This window comes from Mytilus trossulus, chromosome 5 (genome assembly GCF_036588685.1).
Source record: "Mytilus trossulus isolate FHL-02 chromosome 5, PNRI_Mtr1.1.1.hap1, whole genome shotgun sequence".
NCBI classification, from domain to species: domain Eukaryota; kingdom Metazoa; phylum Mollusca; class Bivalvia; order Mytilida; family Mytilidae; genus Mytilus; species Mytilus trossulus.
Genome location: NC_086377.1, coordinates 46,091,518 through 46,111,746, shown reverse-complemented (window position 1 = coordinate 46,111,746; position 20,229 = coordinate 46,091,518). Strand labels below are relative to the sequence as shown.

The 20,229-nt window shown below is 30.8% G+C and overlaps 1 protein-coding gene across 12 annotated transcripts in view; it reads left to right on the top strand.

The window, feature by feature from the left end:
• LOC134718888 (unconventional myosin-Va-like) overlaps positions 1-20,229 on the top strand; it is a 94,590-nt gene that overhangs the window by 67,833 nt on the left and 6,528 nt on the right. For 6 of the 12 annotated variants that reach the window (XR_010107463.1, XM_063581729.1, XM_063581731.1 and 3 more), the window contains 10 exons: positions 7,891-8,011; positions 8,595-8,612; positions 13,366-13,443; positions 13,878-13,971; positions 14,708-14,857; positions 15,292-15,443; positions 16,029-16,118; positions 17,417-17,567; positions 18,489-18,622; positions 19,274-19,431. Coding sequence is in view for 11 of the 12 variants with exons in the window: in XM_063581729.1 (XP_063437799.1) it covers positions 7,891-8,011; positions 8,595-8,612; positions 13,366-13,443; positions 13,878-13,971; positions 14,708-14,857; positions 15,292-15,443; positions 16,029-16,118; positions 17,417-17,567; positions 18,489-18,622; positions 19,274-19,431 (1,146 nt within the window). In the remaining variant the exon portion in view is untranslated. Of the gene's footprint in view, positions 1-2,929; positions 3,192-4,282; positions 7,530-7,890; positions 8,012-8,594; positions 8,613-13,365; positions 13,444-13,877; positions 13,972-14,707; positions 14,858-15,291; positions 15,444-16,028; positions 16,119-17,416; positions 17,568-18,488; positions 18,623-19,273; positions 19,432-20,229 lie in introns of those variants that run through there. The other 6 variants (XM_063581733.1, XM_063581735.1, XM_063581732.1 and 3 more) reach the window with 4 other exon arrangements.

Below are 20,229 nucleotides of genomic sequence, written 5' to 3'. Positions count from 1 at the left end.
GAAATGTCATTTCATAAATGAGAACAAAATACACCATGTATGTGAAATAAAATTACTATTAAATTACCATTACATTTTAAAAGGACATGAGATATGTCAAAAACATACTGGTAACAGTTCAGATTGTAAGTTAAATATTTTTTTTATAACTATCTACATTTAAGCTTACTGGATAATTGTTGGAAAAGGTAATTTTTTGAGATCTTTAATATTTTGACATGCTGAATATTTTCTGTATAGAAAAGAGCCACCCTTAGCAAAACTTTTTTTTTCTTTGGTCCAACACCATAAGTTATAGGTTTTAGACAAGAAAACAAAATCTTATTTTTGTCCTCAGTACAAAATATAAAACACTTACATAAGTATGATAAGTCTGTTAAGTTTAGCTTTTGCTAATTAGTGCCCCGACTAAAAGTCGGGTCGCCCTATAGTGATCAGTCTGTCCATCCATCCGTCTGTCTGTCCGTCTGTCCGTCCGTAACACTTTAACTTTGTGTCCGCTCCATATCTAGAAAACCGTTATGATTTAATACTTTATACTTTACATGTTTATTAACCACCACCAGAGGGCGTGTCATGATGTATGTACAACTTTCTAGGTCAAAGGTCAAGGTAAAAAAACTTTGGTTTCAGTTGACAACCCTGTGTCCTGTGATGAAGATCATGTCCGCTACATATCTAGATAACCGTTCTGATTTTATACTTAATGCTTAACATGTTTATTAACCAACACCAGAGGGTGTGTCATGATGTATGTACAACTGCCTAGGTCAAAGGTTAAGGTCAAAAACTTTGGTTTCAGTTGACAACCCTGTGTCCTGTGGTAAAGATCGTGTCCACTCCATATCTGGATAACCTTTATGATTTCAAAGTTTATACTTGACATCCATTTTAACCACCATCAGATGGCGTGTCATGATGTATGTACAACTTCCTAGGTCAAAGGTCAAGGTAAAAAAAACTTGGGTTTTAGTTGACAACCCTGTGTCCTGAGTTGAAGATTGTGTCCGCTCTATATCTTGGGAACCGTTTTGATTTCAAATATTATACTTGACATCCATTTTAACCAAAACCAGAGGGTGTGTCATGATGTATGTACAACTTCCTAGGTCAAAGGTCTGTCTATCTGTTGGCCTGTCCATCGCTTACAATTTTGATTCACACTATATTTATTTACCCAACGTTATTGACAGCGGGGCCCACAGAGATGGCTTCCATCTCAATGATATCTAGTTATCTTAACAATGTTTGATATCTTTTTATTCAAAACAAAATACTGGTGTTCAAAAGTATTTATAGAGTGAACAAATTAGTAATATAATTAAGTAAAATATTTGAAAGAAACAAAATTTTAAAAAGATTCCCCAATAAGAGATAATAATGTCCCTTTTGGGAGAACATTTAGACTTATATAAACCAAGATTGTATTTGTTGTGTCAAGGCTAACATATGATTTAGACATTTATGGCTTTATTTCTATCTCTGATGTGAATAACATTTTCTGAGTTATCAGAAATGTAAATCTTTTTTTCTTCAACAACATTGCACAACTATGTTCTCTTTTATTTGTTTTGAGTACAAGAATATTGTCGCTGAAAAAACAATATTTTTATGTGACAGGTCAATTGTCCTGAATGACACCAGGTGGTCATCTTGTAATACAAGTGTTTTTTTTCACATTTACACAATCTTTTATTATATCTTTAAAGAAAAAAACTGTCAGAAAAATATTGAAGAAAACTTTTCCCAGGCAATAATAAATATATAATTTTACAAGTTATGGTTTTAGTTGTACATTGAAAAAAAGTTCTGATGAGGTTTTGACCTCATAAATTCTGAAAGAACTTGATTTTGGGAATTTATGCAATAGGACAAGTTCTGTAAGTTACAATACTATAAATTCAGAAATTAATGTAAGGTTTTTATTATTGCAACAAATGTGACTGAGTTGTAAACGCAATAATTTAAACTCGCATTTTATTTGAAATATTTTAAATGAATCTAACAGGATTTTTCCCAAAATTGTAAAAATTAAAATAGCATTTAAGTCTAAAATGACAAAATCGCAATAATTAATGGCCGCAATAACTTCTGAATTTGCAGTATATCAAAATAGAAATTAAAATCATAATTAATTTTTGATTTATTAATTATCACATGACATGATTGATTTACCCCCCCCCCCCCCCCCCCCCCCTACAAAAGGTGTATGAAACTTTTAATTGTTTCATTGTATTAAAAAAGTTTACAAAACTTTTTCAAACTGCATGATCTTATAAATACAGAATATTTTATACTGATAATAACACCAACATTTGAAATGTTTCATAATTTTGATAACCAAAACTTTCAATTTTACATGTCATTTGATATTTGAATTTTAGTGATTTAAACCTTGCTGTGGTTTATGATCAAGCCTAAATTGAAATATTGATTTGTTTCCACAATCCTGACCCTGCCAAGCCAGGTGCAGGTAGGTAGGTAGGGAAAAAAAAATATTTTCCCAAAAAGCTTGAAATTTATCAGACGATCCTGCAAGCCTGAAAATCCAAAATATATGAAATAATATTTTACCTAGTTTTGACAATAAAAATTTTATGAGTAGCACCAATTTTGCAGGGTCGGTCGGTCGGGATTGTGGAAACAAACAATATTTTATTTTATTTTAATATGAATTAAAAATAATTTAAAACTCTCATACAGTTACATCAAACAAATTCAAGAAATCCTTATCCAAATAAATACAAAACTTAGAAGGACCAAAAACTCGAAGATTATAAAAGAAGTCCTGATCTCAGGGTTAAACAGTCTTTGAGCATATTTCTTAAATCTTGTTCATCTAAACCCACAAAAAAGGTTTTATAAGATATAAACTTGAGCTGTATTGAAATCTTAAATCAAAGGCAAAGTTTGTTTTAACAAGAAAGAAAGAAAATATCAAGTTGAGGATTTCTACACTTTTTAATCTCTAAACCAAACATTTTTGTAGAGAAAGGAATTCTGTTTTGATATCAAATTAATCTCTAAATTAAAGTGTCAGCTAATCTCTAAACCAAAATGTCAATTGTTAGATAAGTTCACCAATACTGGGATATTATAAGGTCTATAAGTTACAGTTAGTCAACATTATTATCTATGTGTTATTAAATATTACTTTTTTGAAGTTGGTAATTTAAGGACAAAGCTAGCAGGTGTGTAATTTATTTTGTATCTTCTGTAATTTTGTTTTCTTTGTTTAAAAAAAAACAGCTTCAATAAAATCTGTATATCTTGATGAATTTTAAAAAAATATTTGAGATTTAAATTTAGGTATACCTTAATTGGTCATTCATTATAAATTATTTTGTAGATTTAAAAACACCATGCCACATCATCACAGTGTTTTAATTTTGAGATTTCATAAGGGGTCTTTAATGTGTAAAATTTGAATATTTTATAGCACAATGTAGTGTTCTAAGTTTTAAAATAATGTAATTGACTATTTAAACATAATACCATAAACACAAAAATCATGTAGATTTTATTTTTAATATGCGACCTTGACACAGTTGTTTCTGAATAATGGAGACAGAATGATTTGACAATAACTTTTTATAAATACAAGACATAGAATTTATTGTGTCACAATCAGTTGTTTTCGTACATCTATCAACATTTTATAAATAAAAGCTTCCACCTTTGACTATGTAACACTTTAACAATTTGATGGAATGTAACCCTTGTTCCTACAAATCTAAAACAAATGGATGGAATTTTAAAGTAAGACATGTTGTTAAATTTTATGTACATTTGTAAATTGTATTTTGCTTCAAATAGTTACTTTAAAAACTTTTGTGAATATATCATTTTGTCTTTGACAGAGAGTTGTCTCATTGGCAATCATACAACAACTTAATGAATTCAGACTGTGGACTCTGAACAGGCACAGGACTGTAAAATTTAGTAAAAATGAATTGTAGAGTTGAGACTGTATGTTGATCATAAGTTGTCTGTTGAGTTTAGATGTTGTTAGGTTGTTGTCTCAATTCATATGCCCAAGAGCTTCATGAGTTCATATTTATGATTTAAGAAAGGGATTTTGTTGAAAGTTACATACCATTATCTTGTTCTACAAGCAGACAATGCATGTTCAACAAGATTACAAGGAAGACTTCCTGCCATAGAAAGTTTATAAGTAGAGAATAATTATTGCGACAACAACTTAATAGTCTATTTATTTTTAGAAATATTTGGAAAATTGTTTTGATAATTACTAATCTAAGACTTTTTCTTTTAATTAAAGGTGGAACAGAGGTTGATCAGCCTGGTCAAAGTTCAACAATGGGGGCTGCAGCATCAACTGGTGACAACCAATCAGACGATGAGGATGACAAATCACTCACCTCAAATTACTCCACAAGAAATAGTTCTCTGTGGAACAATAACAAATCAGTATCTTTGATTGACAATCCAAACGCTGTGTCTGTCCAATATTTAGATTTAATGAATGAAACAAGTGGATATTGGACTTTTGACGATTCGGTGAAAACCAGGGTGTCACATGTTCTCTTAGATCAAAATGAGGCAGAATTTGAATCACATGATCTTACTGCCAAAGTATTGAAATTGAAAGATATTGTGTCACATAATCAAACAGAGTCGAAGTCAGAATTAAGTGATAGTACACTTGTTGAATCTTGTGATTCAGGTTTGAACGAAAGTCATGTGACATCAGAAACTTGTGAGAGTTCCTACAGTGATATAACTAGTAACCCTGGTGACCAGATTGTTAGTGACAATGTAAAATGCAATAGTGCAAATGAGAGTGACAGTAGCACTGATGAGGATGGAGAGAACCAGATAACAAGGGACCAGGATGAAAAATGTAATATTAGTCTTGAAGGTGACTGTTATCCTGTTGAGGATGGGAAGAACCAGATTATGAGTGAAGAGAATGTCAAATTCAGTATCAGTACAGGAAGTGATGAATTCTCTCAAACAGTTGACATTGCTGACAGTGATTCACTAATAACTTCTAGATCTGAATCAGAATCAGAACATAAAGGGATTGATAACATGGCTGCAAATATATCTGAAATTGCTAGACCTGTAGACGTTTGTTTTGAACAACCAAAATGTGATATTGATGTAGAAAATAAAAATGATAGTATTACTAACACAGACAAAAGTGATAGTAATTTACTAATTGGGGAGCATGATAGTTTTCATAATGCAGAAACCAAAATATACAGTGATTTAAGTCAAGGTGATGATGTGGCAAGTGAGATGTCCAGTGTTTTAGCAATGGATAATGGCACATTATCTGAAAATATAGACACAAATGAAAATGATTCATTGTTAGCCGAAAAAGAACCTCAGATTAAAGGCATTGATAACTTGGCTGCTGATGTAACGGACCATGAACATGATGGAAGTGGTACATCTTCTTATATTAATGACCGTGATGAATTAAAAATTATAGATCAAGAGTTTGAATATTTGACAGTTCAAAGTTCGGATAATTACACAGTAAAAGATGAGGAAAGTGACAAAACTAATGACCATTATATATTAAATAGTGAAAGTACATGTATTGATACTCATGAGAATAACAAAGGCGATGTTGAAATTACTTGTGATGTAAACTTGCAATGTGAGCAACTTATGTCTGATGAAAATCTAAGTGGGGATGAAGTTTACACGTGCAAGGAGCCTTTGGATAATTTATTAGGAATATACAATGAAAATGGGAGCAATATTTCTAAAAATGAAATTACAGCTTTTGAAAAAAGGGAAAATGTAAAAAGTATAGATGATATTGAAACGTGGGATATTGATGAGGAGGAAAATACTGATGATTGTGGTCAGGTTAAAGTTTGTTCTAGCGATGTAAATAGTGAAAAAGTTCAAGAGATTATAAACAATGATGTGACTGATGAAAGCAATACAGGAGCCTTGGAAAATTATAGTTTTACTAGTGGGAGGGTTTTTAACAAAAATCTGTACACTATTAATGAGATAGAAGTTGTGGAAAATAATAATGAGAAAATATTTTCCGAATTATTTCAAGGAGATGGTAAGGAAATGGGATTTAGTGCTGAAAAGTCAAATGATAAATTTGAACAAAAATTATGGGAAAGTATTGAACAAAATATGACAGAGATTTGTGAACTTGACTCTCATGAAACTGTTGATTTAAATTTTCATCATGATCATGTGATTAATGAACAAGATGAGGATGAAGCACATGTTATAATTGAAGGTCCACAACTTGAAGATGTTTGTCAGTGTGAAAATGAACAGAAAACATCAGTTAAACATCATGTTTGTCATAAAAACTGTGAAGTTGTCCAAGCTTTGTTTACTGATAATGGTAATCATGATATTAGTGATTACTTAAATCATTTATCCGTTAAAGACAATCAGACTTCAAATTCAGGCAATTACAAACTTGAAACAATTAATGAATCATGTCAAGAGAGTGTCAATCCTTCTAATCAATTTCATGATTATCCTCATACAAAATGTGATGACAATCATATTGATTGTGATAAAACTGATAACCATGATTCTTTATTTGAAAAGGAGAATGAAAGTAAAGTAGAGCATGAACAAACTAATCATGATTGGCATGAAGCTAATCACAGTTATCATGATCATCAGTCTGCTGATAATCATAAAAATGATTCAAATCATGATAATGGCATTGCTACAGACATGATAGATAAACCTGTTACAAATTCATTATCAAAGTTGCATATTAATTCAGAGGAACTAGATTTCGAAGAAGAAAAGCCTAATGAATCGTGCCATACAGAAATAAGTGACAATCTGAAAGTATTAAGTGATTCTAAATGCAATATGTGTAACTTGCCAGACAGTCAAAATGTACCATGTGACCAATCATGTGATAAATGTGTTCACCAAACCAAATCACATGATGATCAGACCGATTGTGTTCATGAAAATAATTGCCATTGTCATAGTCAACAACTATCATCCAAAAATCAATCTCATAAACACTCAGCAGAAGATTTATATGACAAACATCTGAGTGATGTTGATTTTCATAACAGAAAACATTTCCCTGACTTAGATCACTCTGCAGACGACATGTCTGTTGAGGATGGTGCTTACTTGACATGTTCTGATAATGAACAAGATGTACATAGCACAAGTTCTGAACATGAACATGGTGAACATTGCTCTAGTATGAGATATTCACAGCCTGAATCAGGTTTTGGAGAAACTATGTCATCAGATTTCAATTTAACAGACAAAGTGTTCAGCCATGATGGCCATCTTGAATCTCAATTTGAAGATTTGTTGGAGGTTGAAAATATAGAAGTTCCAAGTCCAGAAGAAAGTTTTGAAGATTGTCAGTATACAAATTGTCACCATGACAACACTATAGACTGGGATGATGGCTCCATTTGTGGGTGTCCAGATTGTTTGGGACGTTTACGTATTGAGAGAATTATCACAGCAAACAAAAGTACAATGTGTCCAGATGAAGCTCCATATGATTTAATGTGTGAGATTTGCGAGGAGTAAGTCAAAAGTGACGAAAGTTTGAAAATTATTTGAGATTTAAGTTTTTATGCGGGGGATCTAATTTCATAGTTTTTTTTCTTTATAATTAATGGTATACAAATGCCAACAAAATACAAGAAAACTATATAACCAATGTATATATATGTGATGAAAATAAGATATTCCATTGCAATGCCATCACAATGGGCTTGAGGAAGTATTTGACCTTCACCTTTTGTTTTCAAAATACATATTGACCTTCACCTTTTTTTTTCTAAATACATATTGACCTTCACCTTCTGTTTTCTAAATACTTATTGTGTATCAATAAGGAAAATAGAATAATGTCTTAACTTCTTTTCAATATATAATTCACAGACTCCTTGAAAACCAGTTACAGAAAACAGAAAAAGATTCAAAGAAGAAAGAAGTAACATTAAAGAAACAAGTGAAAGACTTAAAGGAAGAAAATGAGAAACAACAAAAGATCATTCAACAGGTTTGTAACCCAAAAAACATAACAAGCCTCCTTTTGGCATTTTATAATGAAATATGGGAGATAACTCTGATTTTTTCCAATAATGTTAAAATTCTTTAATTTCTGGAGACAGAAACTAGAAATTTTTTACCAACCATCCAAAGAAATGGTAGTTTAAGAACTGTAAGGCTATATAAAAAAATTTGACCAAATAATTTTGCAATTACATGTACAAAAATAGAATTCGATCAATAAAATTGAAATTTTTGAATTGTCGAAAAAGATCTATTTTTCAGAAAAGAAACCTAAAATGTTTTTTTTATTATTTGAATCTGATTTATACAATTGAATTTCTTGGTTTTTTTTTTAATTATTTTTTTTCTTTTGAAATATGTAGGTTTCCTTTGCCATGTTTAAGACATATTTTACTTGATATATATGATATATGCAGATATTTTAAAAAGATTAGGATTTTCGTTGTCTATATATAAGAATATTATAAAATAGTGTAATGTATGACAAAGGCTGAAGATGCTGTAAAACCGTAATACTGTGTGGCTCAATATATAAATATTAGTTATCATGGTGGCCATCTTTCTTTCAGCATAACAGTATAACTCGTGTAGGTAACCATGGTTACAGGAATTATTCAGAATGTTCTTGATTGTTGACATAAAATAATTTCGTCAGCTTTATTCCAGATATAACTTCTTTTTAGTATTCTGTCTTTTTAGTTTTATTTTCTGCTTTGAAAACTTTCATATCAACCACCATTATACATTTTCATACACACATACAATTATTAGCATTCTTCTGCATAGTTAGACCAGTAGTTTCATGTACAATATTTGTGTGAGAAGCAGCAAAAAAAAACCATTTTAAATTGTTTTAAAACTTTTAACCGCCCTGAAAACTTTAATAGGACGTATTTTGTGATAACCCTATACACAACATCAACCTTACATTTATCATGACTTTGGAGGCCCTACAGTAAACTCTGGTTGCTAATTTCTCCATCATTTGGTCTCTGGTAAAGAAATATCTTGTTGCCAGTTATACTACAACTTCTTTGTTATTTAAAGTTCAACCAATGATGTCAAATAAAAGTTAAACCAAGCTCTAAAGATTTTGAAAATTCTTAATCACCTAAGTATTGTTAAACTCTTAATGAATTATACAATTTAAACTATAGGCCAGATTCTGTAAATTAACACATGGTGAAAGCCAATGCTCTGTGTTGAAGGCTTTGATCTCTATAATGGTTCACTTTTACAAATGTGACTTGGATGGAGAGTTCTCTAATTGGCACTCATACCACATCTTCTTATATCTAAAAACAAGAAGAAATAGCAATCAAGAATATTTTGAGTAATTCCTCCATTTATATTCATACTAATCAAGACTCTACTAAAATTTCAGTTATGCATTTTCATGTGTTGTCATAGAAAACAGATATTGAAGCAGAGTTTATATTTTTGCACATCTTTCTTGTTGGACAATCAGAAATTTGTGACTGTAAAATATTGAATTGATTGACTCAAAATTTCAGCAGTTAAATCACATTTTTATGCAACAGAATTATTTTAATAGATATTTTTATCTCATGGTAACTTTGATCATGAAGAAAACTTTGTTCTTTATTTTATAAGTGAGGTCCTTTAATTTTCATGTTCATAAGCCAACTAAGATCTTAAAAAATGAAATGTATTCCAATCAAACTTCATTTATTTTTGGAAATATTTATATTTTTTTTAATTTTCTTGTATCTTTTTTTTTACACTTGCGTGGTGATCAGACATACAGACTTAAATTTTGAAATTTTTCTTGTGATTGAGAATTTTTTATGATCTGATTGTGAAATATTGTTGAATTAAAAATATTTAACATTGATAAGTATAGAGGAATAAAGAAGCATAATGAAATTCTGTTGCATTAAAATTTTGGATAACTCTGTTCAAGCATTACATTAGATTATACCTTTAGATCTGTCTTAATATTTCTGTCTTTTACCTTTCTTACATGTAGAAATATTTATAAACAAATGTCCATTGTCCTGAGTTAAGGAACGGAATGGATTTACACCTATGTTAAGCATGACACGAGGAATGGGATATGTTATTGTAAGCTGTATACATCAGACTGATTATTTTCTCTGCATAATTTCTGTCATATCAAAACTGTTATATTTTTTTAATTTTAATTTTTATACGACCGCAAATTTTGAAAAAAATTTCGTCGTATATTGCTATCACGTTGGCGTTGTCGTCGTCCGAATACTTTTAGTTTTCGCACTCTAACTTTAGTAAAAGTGAATAGAAATCTATGAAATTTTATGACCATAAAAGGAAGGCTGGTATTGATTTTGGGAGTTTTGGTCCCAACATTTTAGGAATTAGGGGCCAAAAAGGGCCCAAATAAGCATTTTCTTGGTTTTCGCACTATAACTTTAGTTTAAGTTAATAGAAATCTATGAAATTTTGACACAAGGTTTATAACCACAAAATAAAGGTTGGGATTGATTTTGGGAGTTTCTGTCCCAACAGTTTAGGAATTAGGGGCCAAAAAGGGACCCAAATAAGCATTTTTCTTGGTTTTTGCACCATAGCGTTAGTATAAGTAAATAGAAATCTATGAAATTTAAACACAAGGTTTATGACTATAAAAGGAAGGTTGGTATTGATTTTGGAAGTTTTGGTCCCAACAGTTAAGGAAAAAGGGGCCCAAATGGTCCAAAATTAAACTTTGTTTGATTTCATCAAAATTGAATAATTGGGGTTCTTTAATATGCCGAATCTAATTGTGTATGTAGATTCTTAATTTTTGTCCCGTTTTCAAATTGGTCTACATTAAGGTCCAAAGGGTCCAAAATTAAACTTAGTTTGATTTTAACAAAAATTGAAACCTTGGTGTTCTTTGATATGCTGAATCTAAAAATGTACTTAGATTTTTGATTATTGGCCCAGTTTTCAAGTTGGCCCAAATCGGGGTCCAAAATTAAACATTGTTTGATTTCATCAAAAATTGAATAATTGGGGTTCTTTGATATGCCAAATCTAACTGTGTATGTAGATTCTTAATTTTTGGTCCAGTTTTAAAATTGGTCTAAATTAAAGTGCAAAGGGTCCAAAATTAAACTAAGTTTGATTTTAACAAAAATTAAATTCTTGGGCCTCTTTGATATGCTGAATCTAAACATGTACTTAGATTTTTGATTATGGGCCCAGTTTTCAAGTTGGTCCAAATCAGGATCTAAAATTATTATATTAAGTATTGTGCAGTAGCAAGTCCTTTCAATTGCACAGTATTGTGCAATGGCAAGAAAGATCTAATTTCACAATATTGTGAAATAGCAAATTTTTTTTTAATTAAGAGTTATCTTTCTTTGTCCAGTATAGTAAGCAAGAAATATCTAGTTGTAAGAATTTTTTTTATTTGGAGTTATCTTTCTTTGTCCAGAATCAACTTAAATCTTTGTTATATACAATATACAATGTATATTCACTTTTTACTACCAACTGATAAATTTAAATAATCTTTACCATTCAGTGATAACAAGCAGTTTTTTTACATCATGTATTTAAATGAGTAGTAATTGTTGCAAACTCCATTAGAATATTTTAATTGAAATTAGTTATGGAATAAGGGAAAGGGGGATGTGAATAAAAAATTGGGTTAAATTTTTCTCATTTGAAATTTCATAAATAAAAAGAAAATTTCTTCAAACATTTTTTTGAGAGGATTAATATTCAACAGCATAGTGAATTGCTCTAAGAGAAAACAAAAAAATTAAGTTCATTTGAATACATTCATTCTGTGTCAGAAACCTATGCTGTGTCAACTATTTAATCACAATCCAAATTTAGAGCGGAATCCAGCTTGAATGTTGTGTCCATACTTGCCCCAACCGTTCAGGGTTCAACCTCTGCGGTCGTATAAAGCTACGCCCTGCGGAGCATCTGGTTCAATTTGTTTTTTTAATTTTCCTGCAATTCTTTGTAAAGGCATTAATTTTTTTTGAAAGCCCATTTACTGTAACTCAGTATTTATATTTTATTTACGTTTGAATAGAATTTTGAGTTGGATTTATTTTTTATTGGTCCAAAAAACAATAGTATCATGAAAAGAAAAAGTTGAGCAAACTTTTGCCTTTACGGAAATAAGAGATTGAAAAGAAAAAAAAATATTGTGGCGTATTCTATTAAAACTAAATAGTAGAGCCAGAAAAGAAATATTTAGATCTTTTAGTGTTCCACAATAGTAACTATTTTATGACAAGAACTGAAAATAGGTTTTCTTTTTACCTTTTTATAAGATTACCTTTAGATACTATTATTCAGTCTGAGATGTAGAGCTAGTGTTCTGTGTTTGACTTGTTTATGGAATGCAAAACTTCTACTAAATGTACAATATATATTATATTAACAAAAATTTTACATACACACACTCACACACCTATAAAGAGATAAAAAATCAAAACTGAATAAATACATTTATATACATTTTTATACATTTTTATTTTTCACAATTGCTTTTTTAGAATAGACCATATACATCACATTTTATAAATTAAAACTTAACAATACATTTTACATTTTACATTTTACATTTTACATTTTACATATACTTTGCAAAAATCAGAAACCATACAGATGTTAGTACATTGGTAATTTACATTTGTACAAAACGTTCATTATTCATTATTTCGGCAGGTCTAGAAATCATGATCAGAATAAGCCACACATTTAAATTATTCAGTGTTTACGATTGAAACAACTTATACATTGTTGAAAAATGAAACTTTTGAAATTTAGTTTGCAATTCTTTAATTATATATTTTATCAGAATGGATGACTTCAATTTTGGATAAACTATCTAGCTTATTGCTATTTTTCAATTGGAAGTAAAAGCAAGGTTAAAATTTAGTAACCCATATTTATGCAAAGACTTCATAAATGAGGGTCATCAGACAAAAAATAGGCAACAAAAAATGAAAAATAAAGAATAATGGTCAACAAAATTGGAAATTTAATAGAAAAAATAGCTCTGCTTTGAAGACTGTACTTTGACCTATATTTTTTTTTAATCATTTGGACTTGTATGAAGAGTTGTCTCATTGACACTCATACCACATCTTATTTAAATTTAGACTCTTCAGAATGAATACTTCAATCCACACACTCATAAATTCAAAATATCCCAAGGGTATTATTCTTTGCGTCCTTATTTAGATTTTACATTAACAATAACCCAGTTTGTCCAAACAATTGTGTCAAATCATCTGTTAAAATTATAATTAAAGAATCTGCTTCAACAATGAGGAAAATGTTTGTTGACAAAATATTTAATGATAAAAATATCTCAATGTTTGTTTACAGAATCTACAGCTCGGTCCAGAGGCTAAGATTGAAGCGACCATGCAGCACGAAATTACAAGGCTTACATCGGAAAATTTGGTATGTATATTTGATTCAATCTGGGGAATTTTTTAGAGTTTCAAGTATGGACATATAGAAAATTCAATTGTAACATATGAATTAGTTCATTTAGTAAAGCAGCTATGCAGAAGGAAATAAAAAGGCTTACATCTGAAAATATGGTATGCATTTTTGTTAAATCTGATGTATATAGTTTGTTATTTTAAGAATACTACCCATAAAAAATTGGAAAGGCCTTTATTCATCAACATGAATGTAAATAGAAAATGTGATTTTGACAGTTTTCTAATGTGAATTTTACAAAAAGTTTCTAAAAAAATTAAAAAAATTATTGTCAATAATTAGTTTTAGACTTTGAGATAAAAAAACAGCGACAAGCTTTTTCATTTGTTACAAATACATGTGTGTAAAAAATAAATATAATCTATATGAATTATGCTCTTCTTTGCTAGGATCTGCGAGAATCTAATGACAAAAACCAAGACCAAATACGCAAGCTGAAGAAAATGTTAAAAACTTATGCCAAACGTCTCAAAGATGGAGAAGGTATGTGGAGCTTTTGTTAGTTTGTGTCAATCATTTAAGAAAATCCTTTAAAAGGGAGACAATTCTGTCTAACTTGCATATAATTATAAATTATCCCTATTTATGAAATTTCCAATTGATCTTACTGACTTATAATTTCCTTTCTCAGCAAAGTAAAGTTAAATTAAAAAAAATTGCTAGACACTTTGGGAGCACATTGTGTTGTTAAGGAAATTAACAACTTCCTAATAGGTAAAATGAGATAAACAGATTATCATTGTTCATCTCTACTCCGTTCCGGCTCAAGTGAGAAAATCAATCTTGTTGAGATGACCAATGGTAATCTATAATTATAGATGGTTTTACAAATGAAGTTGTTTTTCAAATAACATCAAACCACATACATTCAAAACTTAAATCATTCATCAATAAACTGAAATTCAAGAATGCAAAAATTAATCAGAGAATTCAAAAAAAATATGTTAAAAAAACTACATTATAAAATATAAGAACATAGGCAACAATTCATTACACAGAAGACAAAAGATCTCAGCAACATCTCAATAGATAATTGTGTGTTTATGTGCTCTGACACTGTAAACAGTTTTCTGCTTTACTAGAATCACCCTTCTGTTGCTTATAAAAATAAAAAGTTTAGTAACAAGTAAAATTTGGTATAAGGTCTTATATTGAGGTCTTTAATAACAATAAATTGCTTCTTTGGGCCACCCTTTCAAATGTTTTTCAATTTTTATAGCGGCTGAGATTGCTGCAGAGATGGATAAAGACGATACTAAATCTAGTGAAGACAATGTTGCCCACGTAAAACATCGAGAGAGGAACTATATGGGCATGTTAGAGTATCGTAAGGAGGACGAGCAAGCTCTCATCAAAAACCTAATTATGGGTATGTAAATTTGCAGTATATAAGGTTATTTTATTGTAAGGTTTAATTCACAGTTAAGGCATTAAATGGGGTAGTTCAAAAAAGAGGGTGGAAAGATACCATTGCGCCATTCAAACACATTATACAATTTTCATTGCTCTGCTTTTTACAGCCTTCGATTGTTTAATATTCTTTTGTAATCTTTAAAGAAAATCTTGTTAACGATCATGGAAGAAAATTGTACAAAGTATTTCTTTATTTTTAGCTCAGCTGGCTTAAAAAGCAATGACCTTTTCTCGTCACTTGGCGTCCCTTGTCCTTGTCATCTGTTGCCTTTTACCAAAAACCTTCTCCTGAAAATACAGCGCCAAATTATTCAAACTTGGCCACAATCATCATTGGGTATTCTTGGAGTATGTGAACATGTTAACTTAAGTTTCTTACTTTTATTTCAGATTTAAAACCTCGTGTAGCTGTTGGTTTGTTACCAGGGTTACCAGCCTATGTTTTGTTTATGTGTGTCAGACATACTGATTATGTAAATGACGATGAGAAAGTCAGAGGTCTGCTGACAAACACAATTAATGGAATAAAAAAATGTGTCAAGGTAGGTCAAAATATAGGTCACTTACAAGTTATATTTTGATCTGATGTCAGGAGACAGGAGAAAAATTGGTTGAAAAGGTTAAAAAAAACAATTTGCCATTTATGTACAACAGCTTTTCCATTTAAACGAGATAAAAAAAATAAAGATATAGTATGATTGCCAATAAAAAACTTCTTTACACAAGACCAAATGACACAGATATTAACAACTATAGGTCACTATACGGCCTTCAACAAAGATGGCCATAATTGGTGGAATCTCTAGTTTTTGGTTTCATGATTTTAATCTTTGCAAGTGATAAGTCTTGCGTAGTTGAAATGTACATCTGACTTAACAAATTATAAGCCTGTAGCCCTTTTTACAAAAAATCATAAGTGTAAAATTAATCTTACGATAAAAATATTTACTTGAACAGTTAAGGAATATTTTAAACTTAAGATAAATTTTACTCTTAAGATTTTTTGTGGCATCTTTATTGTTTTTTTTCAGACACAAGATAAATACTAAAAACTGTTGTGTTTCAAATGATTCAAATTTTGAGAACAAAATTCTGATCATTGTTATCATTGAATTTGACTTTTACAGAAACATCATAGTGATGTTGAGAGAGTAACACTATGGCTGACAAACACCTGTCGTCTGCTGCATACACTCAAACAGTACAGTGGAGAAAAAGTAAGTACCTCACAATTGAAAACTGTATGAATTTACTACATGTATTCCCCTTGATGGAGAATCTGTGAATTTGTGTACTGCAGATTATTTTATATCAGTTTTAAAATTACTATTTTGAGGGAACAGATTACATTCTTAAAGATAAACATGGCTACTATTAGGGTACTTAATTTCATTACTTAATTCCTTAGTTTAGTATTTGCTCCTATTAAAGTTACATAAAAATAGAGCATTTTATAAATTCATTGTTTCCCCTTACCTGTGTTATAAAAAATTGTTTCCCATTTTAATGTTAGATTATAAACACACATAAAGTCAGTTCTTAGAAATGAAAAAAGTTCATGCTGATTTAGAATTACTTCCCTTTGTACAGACTTGATAGGTAAATAAGGTGAGATAGATTATTTCTTTTTTGTTTGTTTGAGAACATGCATGGTTTACCTACCATCTGATTTCATTTGTTAATGCATCAAAAATGATTTCAAACCAACACATAAAGGAGTAGACCTTTTAATTCCTACTTCAATTTAAAATTTGCTACAATTTTCAGAAATATACTCCGTTTGTACCATAATTTGTATACTTTTCAGTTTTGATAAGGACTACTACTGTGAATTCATTTATTTTCGTTGGTACCAATTTTCGAGGATTAAGGAAAACTTGCATGATCGTGGATATTTAATTTCGTGGTTTTGACAAAGTCTGCATACAAGCCTATAGAAAATTTGTTATTCGTTGAACTTTTAATTTCGTGGTTCACCTGTACCCATGAAAGCCACAAAAATTGGTATCCAATGAATAATAATGAATCCACAGTATTGAGTTTTTTCCTCTACTTGCTAATGATGTTGATCTTAAACCTGATGCTGATTGATAAAAATTCTCATGTTGTCTCTTTTACTTTGTGCAAGCTCAATTAACAGTTCCAATTTTATATCACTCATGACTAACAGAAAAATAGGAGGGAAATATCATAGGAACATTTGAAGAGAAACTGGAAAAATATGATGGAAAGACAAACAAAAGTCTACAAAATGTAAATACTAACTAAAGACTGATGAATTTGAACTCCACCTGAGGCCAGGAATGAACTAACGGACTGTGAAAAAGAGGGTTAAATAATTAGGATTTTTTTTGACTTTTCTGAAACACTTCAGAGTTTCATAGGAAAACTCACATATAAGTTTTTGTTCTGTAATGTTTCAACTCACTTTCAGGTTTTGGAGAGCTCTTGGATGTCTGTTGTTTCCTGAAACAAATTTCCCCAGAATTTTAAATTTGATAAACTGTATTTGCAGGCTTTCCAATCAGATAATTCACCAAGGCAGAATGAACATTGTCTACGTAACTTTGACCTATCAGAGTACAGACAAGTGTTCAGTGATCTGGCCGTGTGGATCTACCAAACCATGATTAAACAGATGCAGGAATCAGTGCAGCAAATGATTGGTAAGTTACAGGTCACATGGGCTTTGTCACTTTTCATTGTCAACCCTTAGAATGGACAGATAGTGTACAAATCAACTTAATTGACCTCTGAGGTCCTAGCATTTTTATGCCCCACCTACGATAGTAGAGGGGCATTATGTTTTCTGGTCTGTGCGTCCTTTCGTCCGTCCGTCTGTTCGTCCGTCTGTCCTGCTTCAGGTTAAAGTTTTTGGTCAAGGTAGTTTTTGATGAAGTTGAAGTCCAATCGACTTCAAACTTTGTACACATGTTCCCTATGATATGATCTTTTAAATTTTAATGCCAAATTAGAGTTTTTACCTCAATTTTACAGTCCATTGAACATAGAAAATGATAGTGCGAGTGGGGCATTCGTGTACTGGGGACACATTCTTGTTTTTTATAGTGATAAGAGCCAATGCAAATATGCAGCAATCAGTATGTCCAATGTGTTCATACTGTCTCTGTCTCACTCTGAAATTACACTTCTCTACATGCCACTAGGTTTGTAGATTTGCATGTCTGTGTGGTTGTTTATTTAGTGTGAGACTTCATACCACACCTCATAAACAACAGGATAGAAAAAGCAGGAATTTGAAACAGCACAGATGGGAAATTTAACAAATGATTTAAAAATTGTATAGTACCAACATTCTGTATTTTATCTTTATCATGGTCAATACTGGCATTAATGATTGCTGTGTTTTATTAACTTACTGAAAATAATTTTTCATGTGAATAGGTTGTGCCTTGGAGAATCTACCTATTATGCTAATTCTTTAAAACTCTTTGGTTGAACATGTATAAAAAATTTGTCACTGGACATTAAGTTAACAACAAACACCAATTACCCATCAATGATTAAAATGAATAAAGGGAAGTTGATGAATTTCTTATTTCTAACCTTTGGTCGTACAATTTCAGTGCCAGCAGTATTAGAACATGAAGCCATAGCAGGACTAACAGCCTCCAAACCTTCTGGTATGAGAGGAAGAAGTTCCAGTAATGCAAACGAACTGGAGGAAAAAGAACTGTCTCTTGATTCTCTTATGAAAGTGGTAAGTTACATCACACATGTTAGGTATACTATCCTCCTTACAAAGTACTATAGTCCTACAGACAAATAAATTGGTTATCGCTTGGACTAGTCTACTTTTAAAGAAGGGTAGTATATCTAACCTAATGATGATTTCATTGTTCAACTAGCAAGCAAGCTAGTCAAAGATATTACCTTTACTTACACACTCAAGTCATTTTGCTGTAATTAAGTAAACTGAGAAGTTTTGACTTGTTTATTTCTATGGCAAAATTTGCCACAGGACAGAATACTGTCACATGTTAATAAATTGTTAAACAATGAGAACAATTGATGCATGCTAAAGTTTTGAATTTATAGTCATAAACATCACATTTTAAGCATGTAATTATGTTATGAAATCAACTTAGCTACTTTTTAACTAACTTATTTAGGCAGGCATTTTTTTATTAACACTACTTTTATAAATAAAGGGAAAAAATTCACTGAAAATATGTCATGTGTCAAAATGTGATTCTGTATATTAGTCAACAGTTAAAAACATCAATGATATATCTTAGGGTTTGTATCAAAATTAAGGGTTAATAGAGAGGCAGAAAAAAGAAAATATTAAGTTTTGCCTTATTGAAGAGAGACACAGTTATTTTATTCACATCTTTTATGCCTGTTTCAGATGAACAAATACAGTCAGATTTTGTCCCAGCATGCTGTGGACCCAGAACTGGTTAAACAGATCTTCCGACAGCTTTATTACTTTGTTGCCTCTGGTGCTCTAAACAACCTACTTCTACGTAAAGATATGTGCAATTGGTCAAAAGGAATGCAGATCAGGTATGGTATAGAGTATAAGATACTTGTACTTTACATTTTTATGCCCCACCTACGATAGTAGAGGGGCATTATGTTTACCTGTCTGTGCGTCCGTTCGTTTGTTTGTTCTTTCATTTGTTTGTTTGTCTCTGTCCAGCTCTAGGTTAAAGTTTTTGGTTGAGGTAGTTTTTAATGAAGTTGAAGTTCAATCAACTTGAAACTTAGTACACATGTTCTTTATGATAAAATCATTATAATTTTAATGCCAATTTAGAGTTTTGACCCCAATTTCATGGTCTAATAACCATAGAAATGGTAGTGTGAGTGGAGCATCCATGTACTGTGGACGCATTCTTGTTACCTATCAGTGATTAGGGCCAATAGTAATTGACCACCTATGAAGATACAAATAAAGGTAAAAAATTTAAAACAGAGGGAATCTGATGAACTGGTTTGTCCACATGGTAAGGGTCTTCTGCTATCACCAATCATGTGATCCAATATTTGGTCAAAATGTCAGTATTGGGAATGGGGCACAATTGGTCATGGCAGGAAGCAAATTGTCAAGTTTTACTTTCAGTTAGGATGAATTTGATTTTTGAAGGTTTTCTATGAAATTATTAAAAAAAAATATAATGGATTTTGACCAAGGAGAGGAAGGGCTAGAAAACTATTCTTAATCACTAAATCAAGCATACAGGAATATTAGTTGACCACAAACATAAATAAAAACCCATGCCTGTTATTGAAGACTTCAATAAAGCTATTGCCATAATTTGTGTTGCATAAAGCACTTTGCTGATTTTTTCATATTTTATT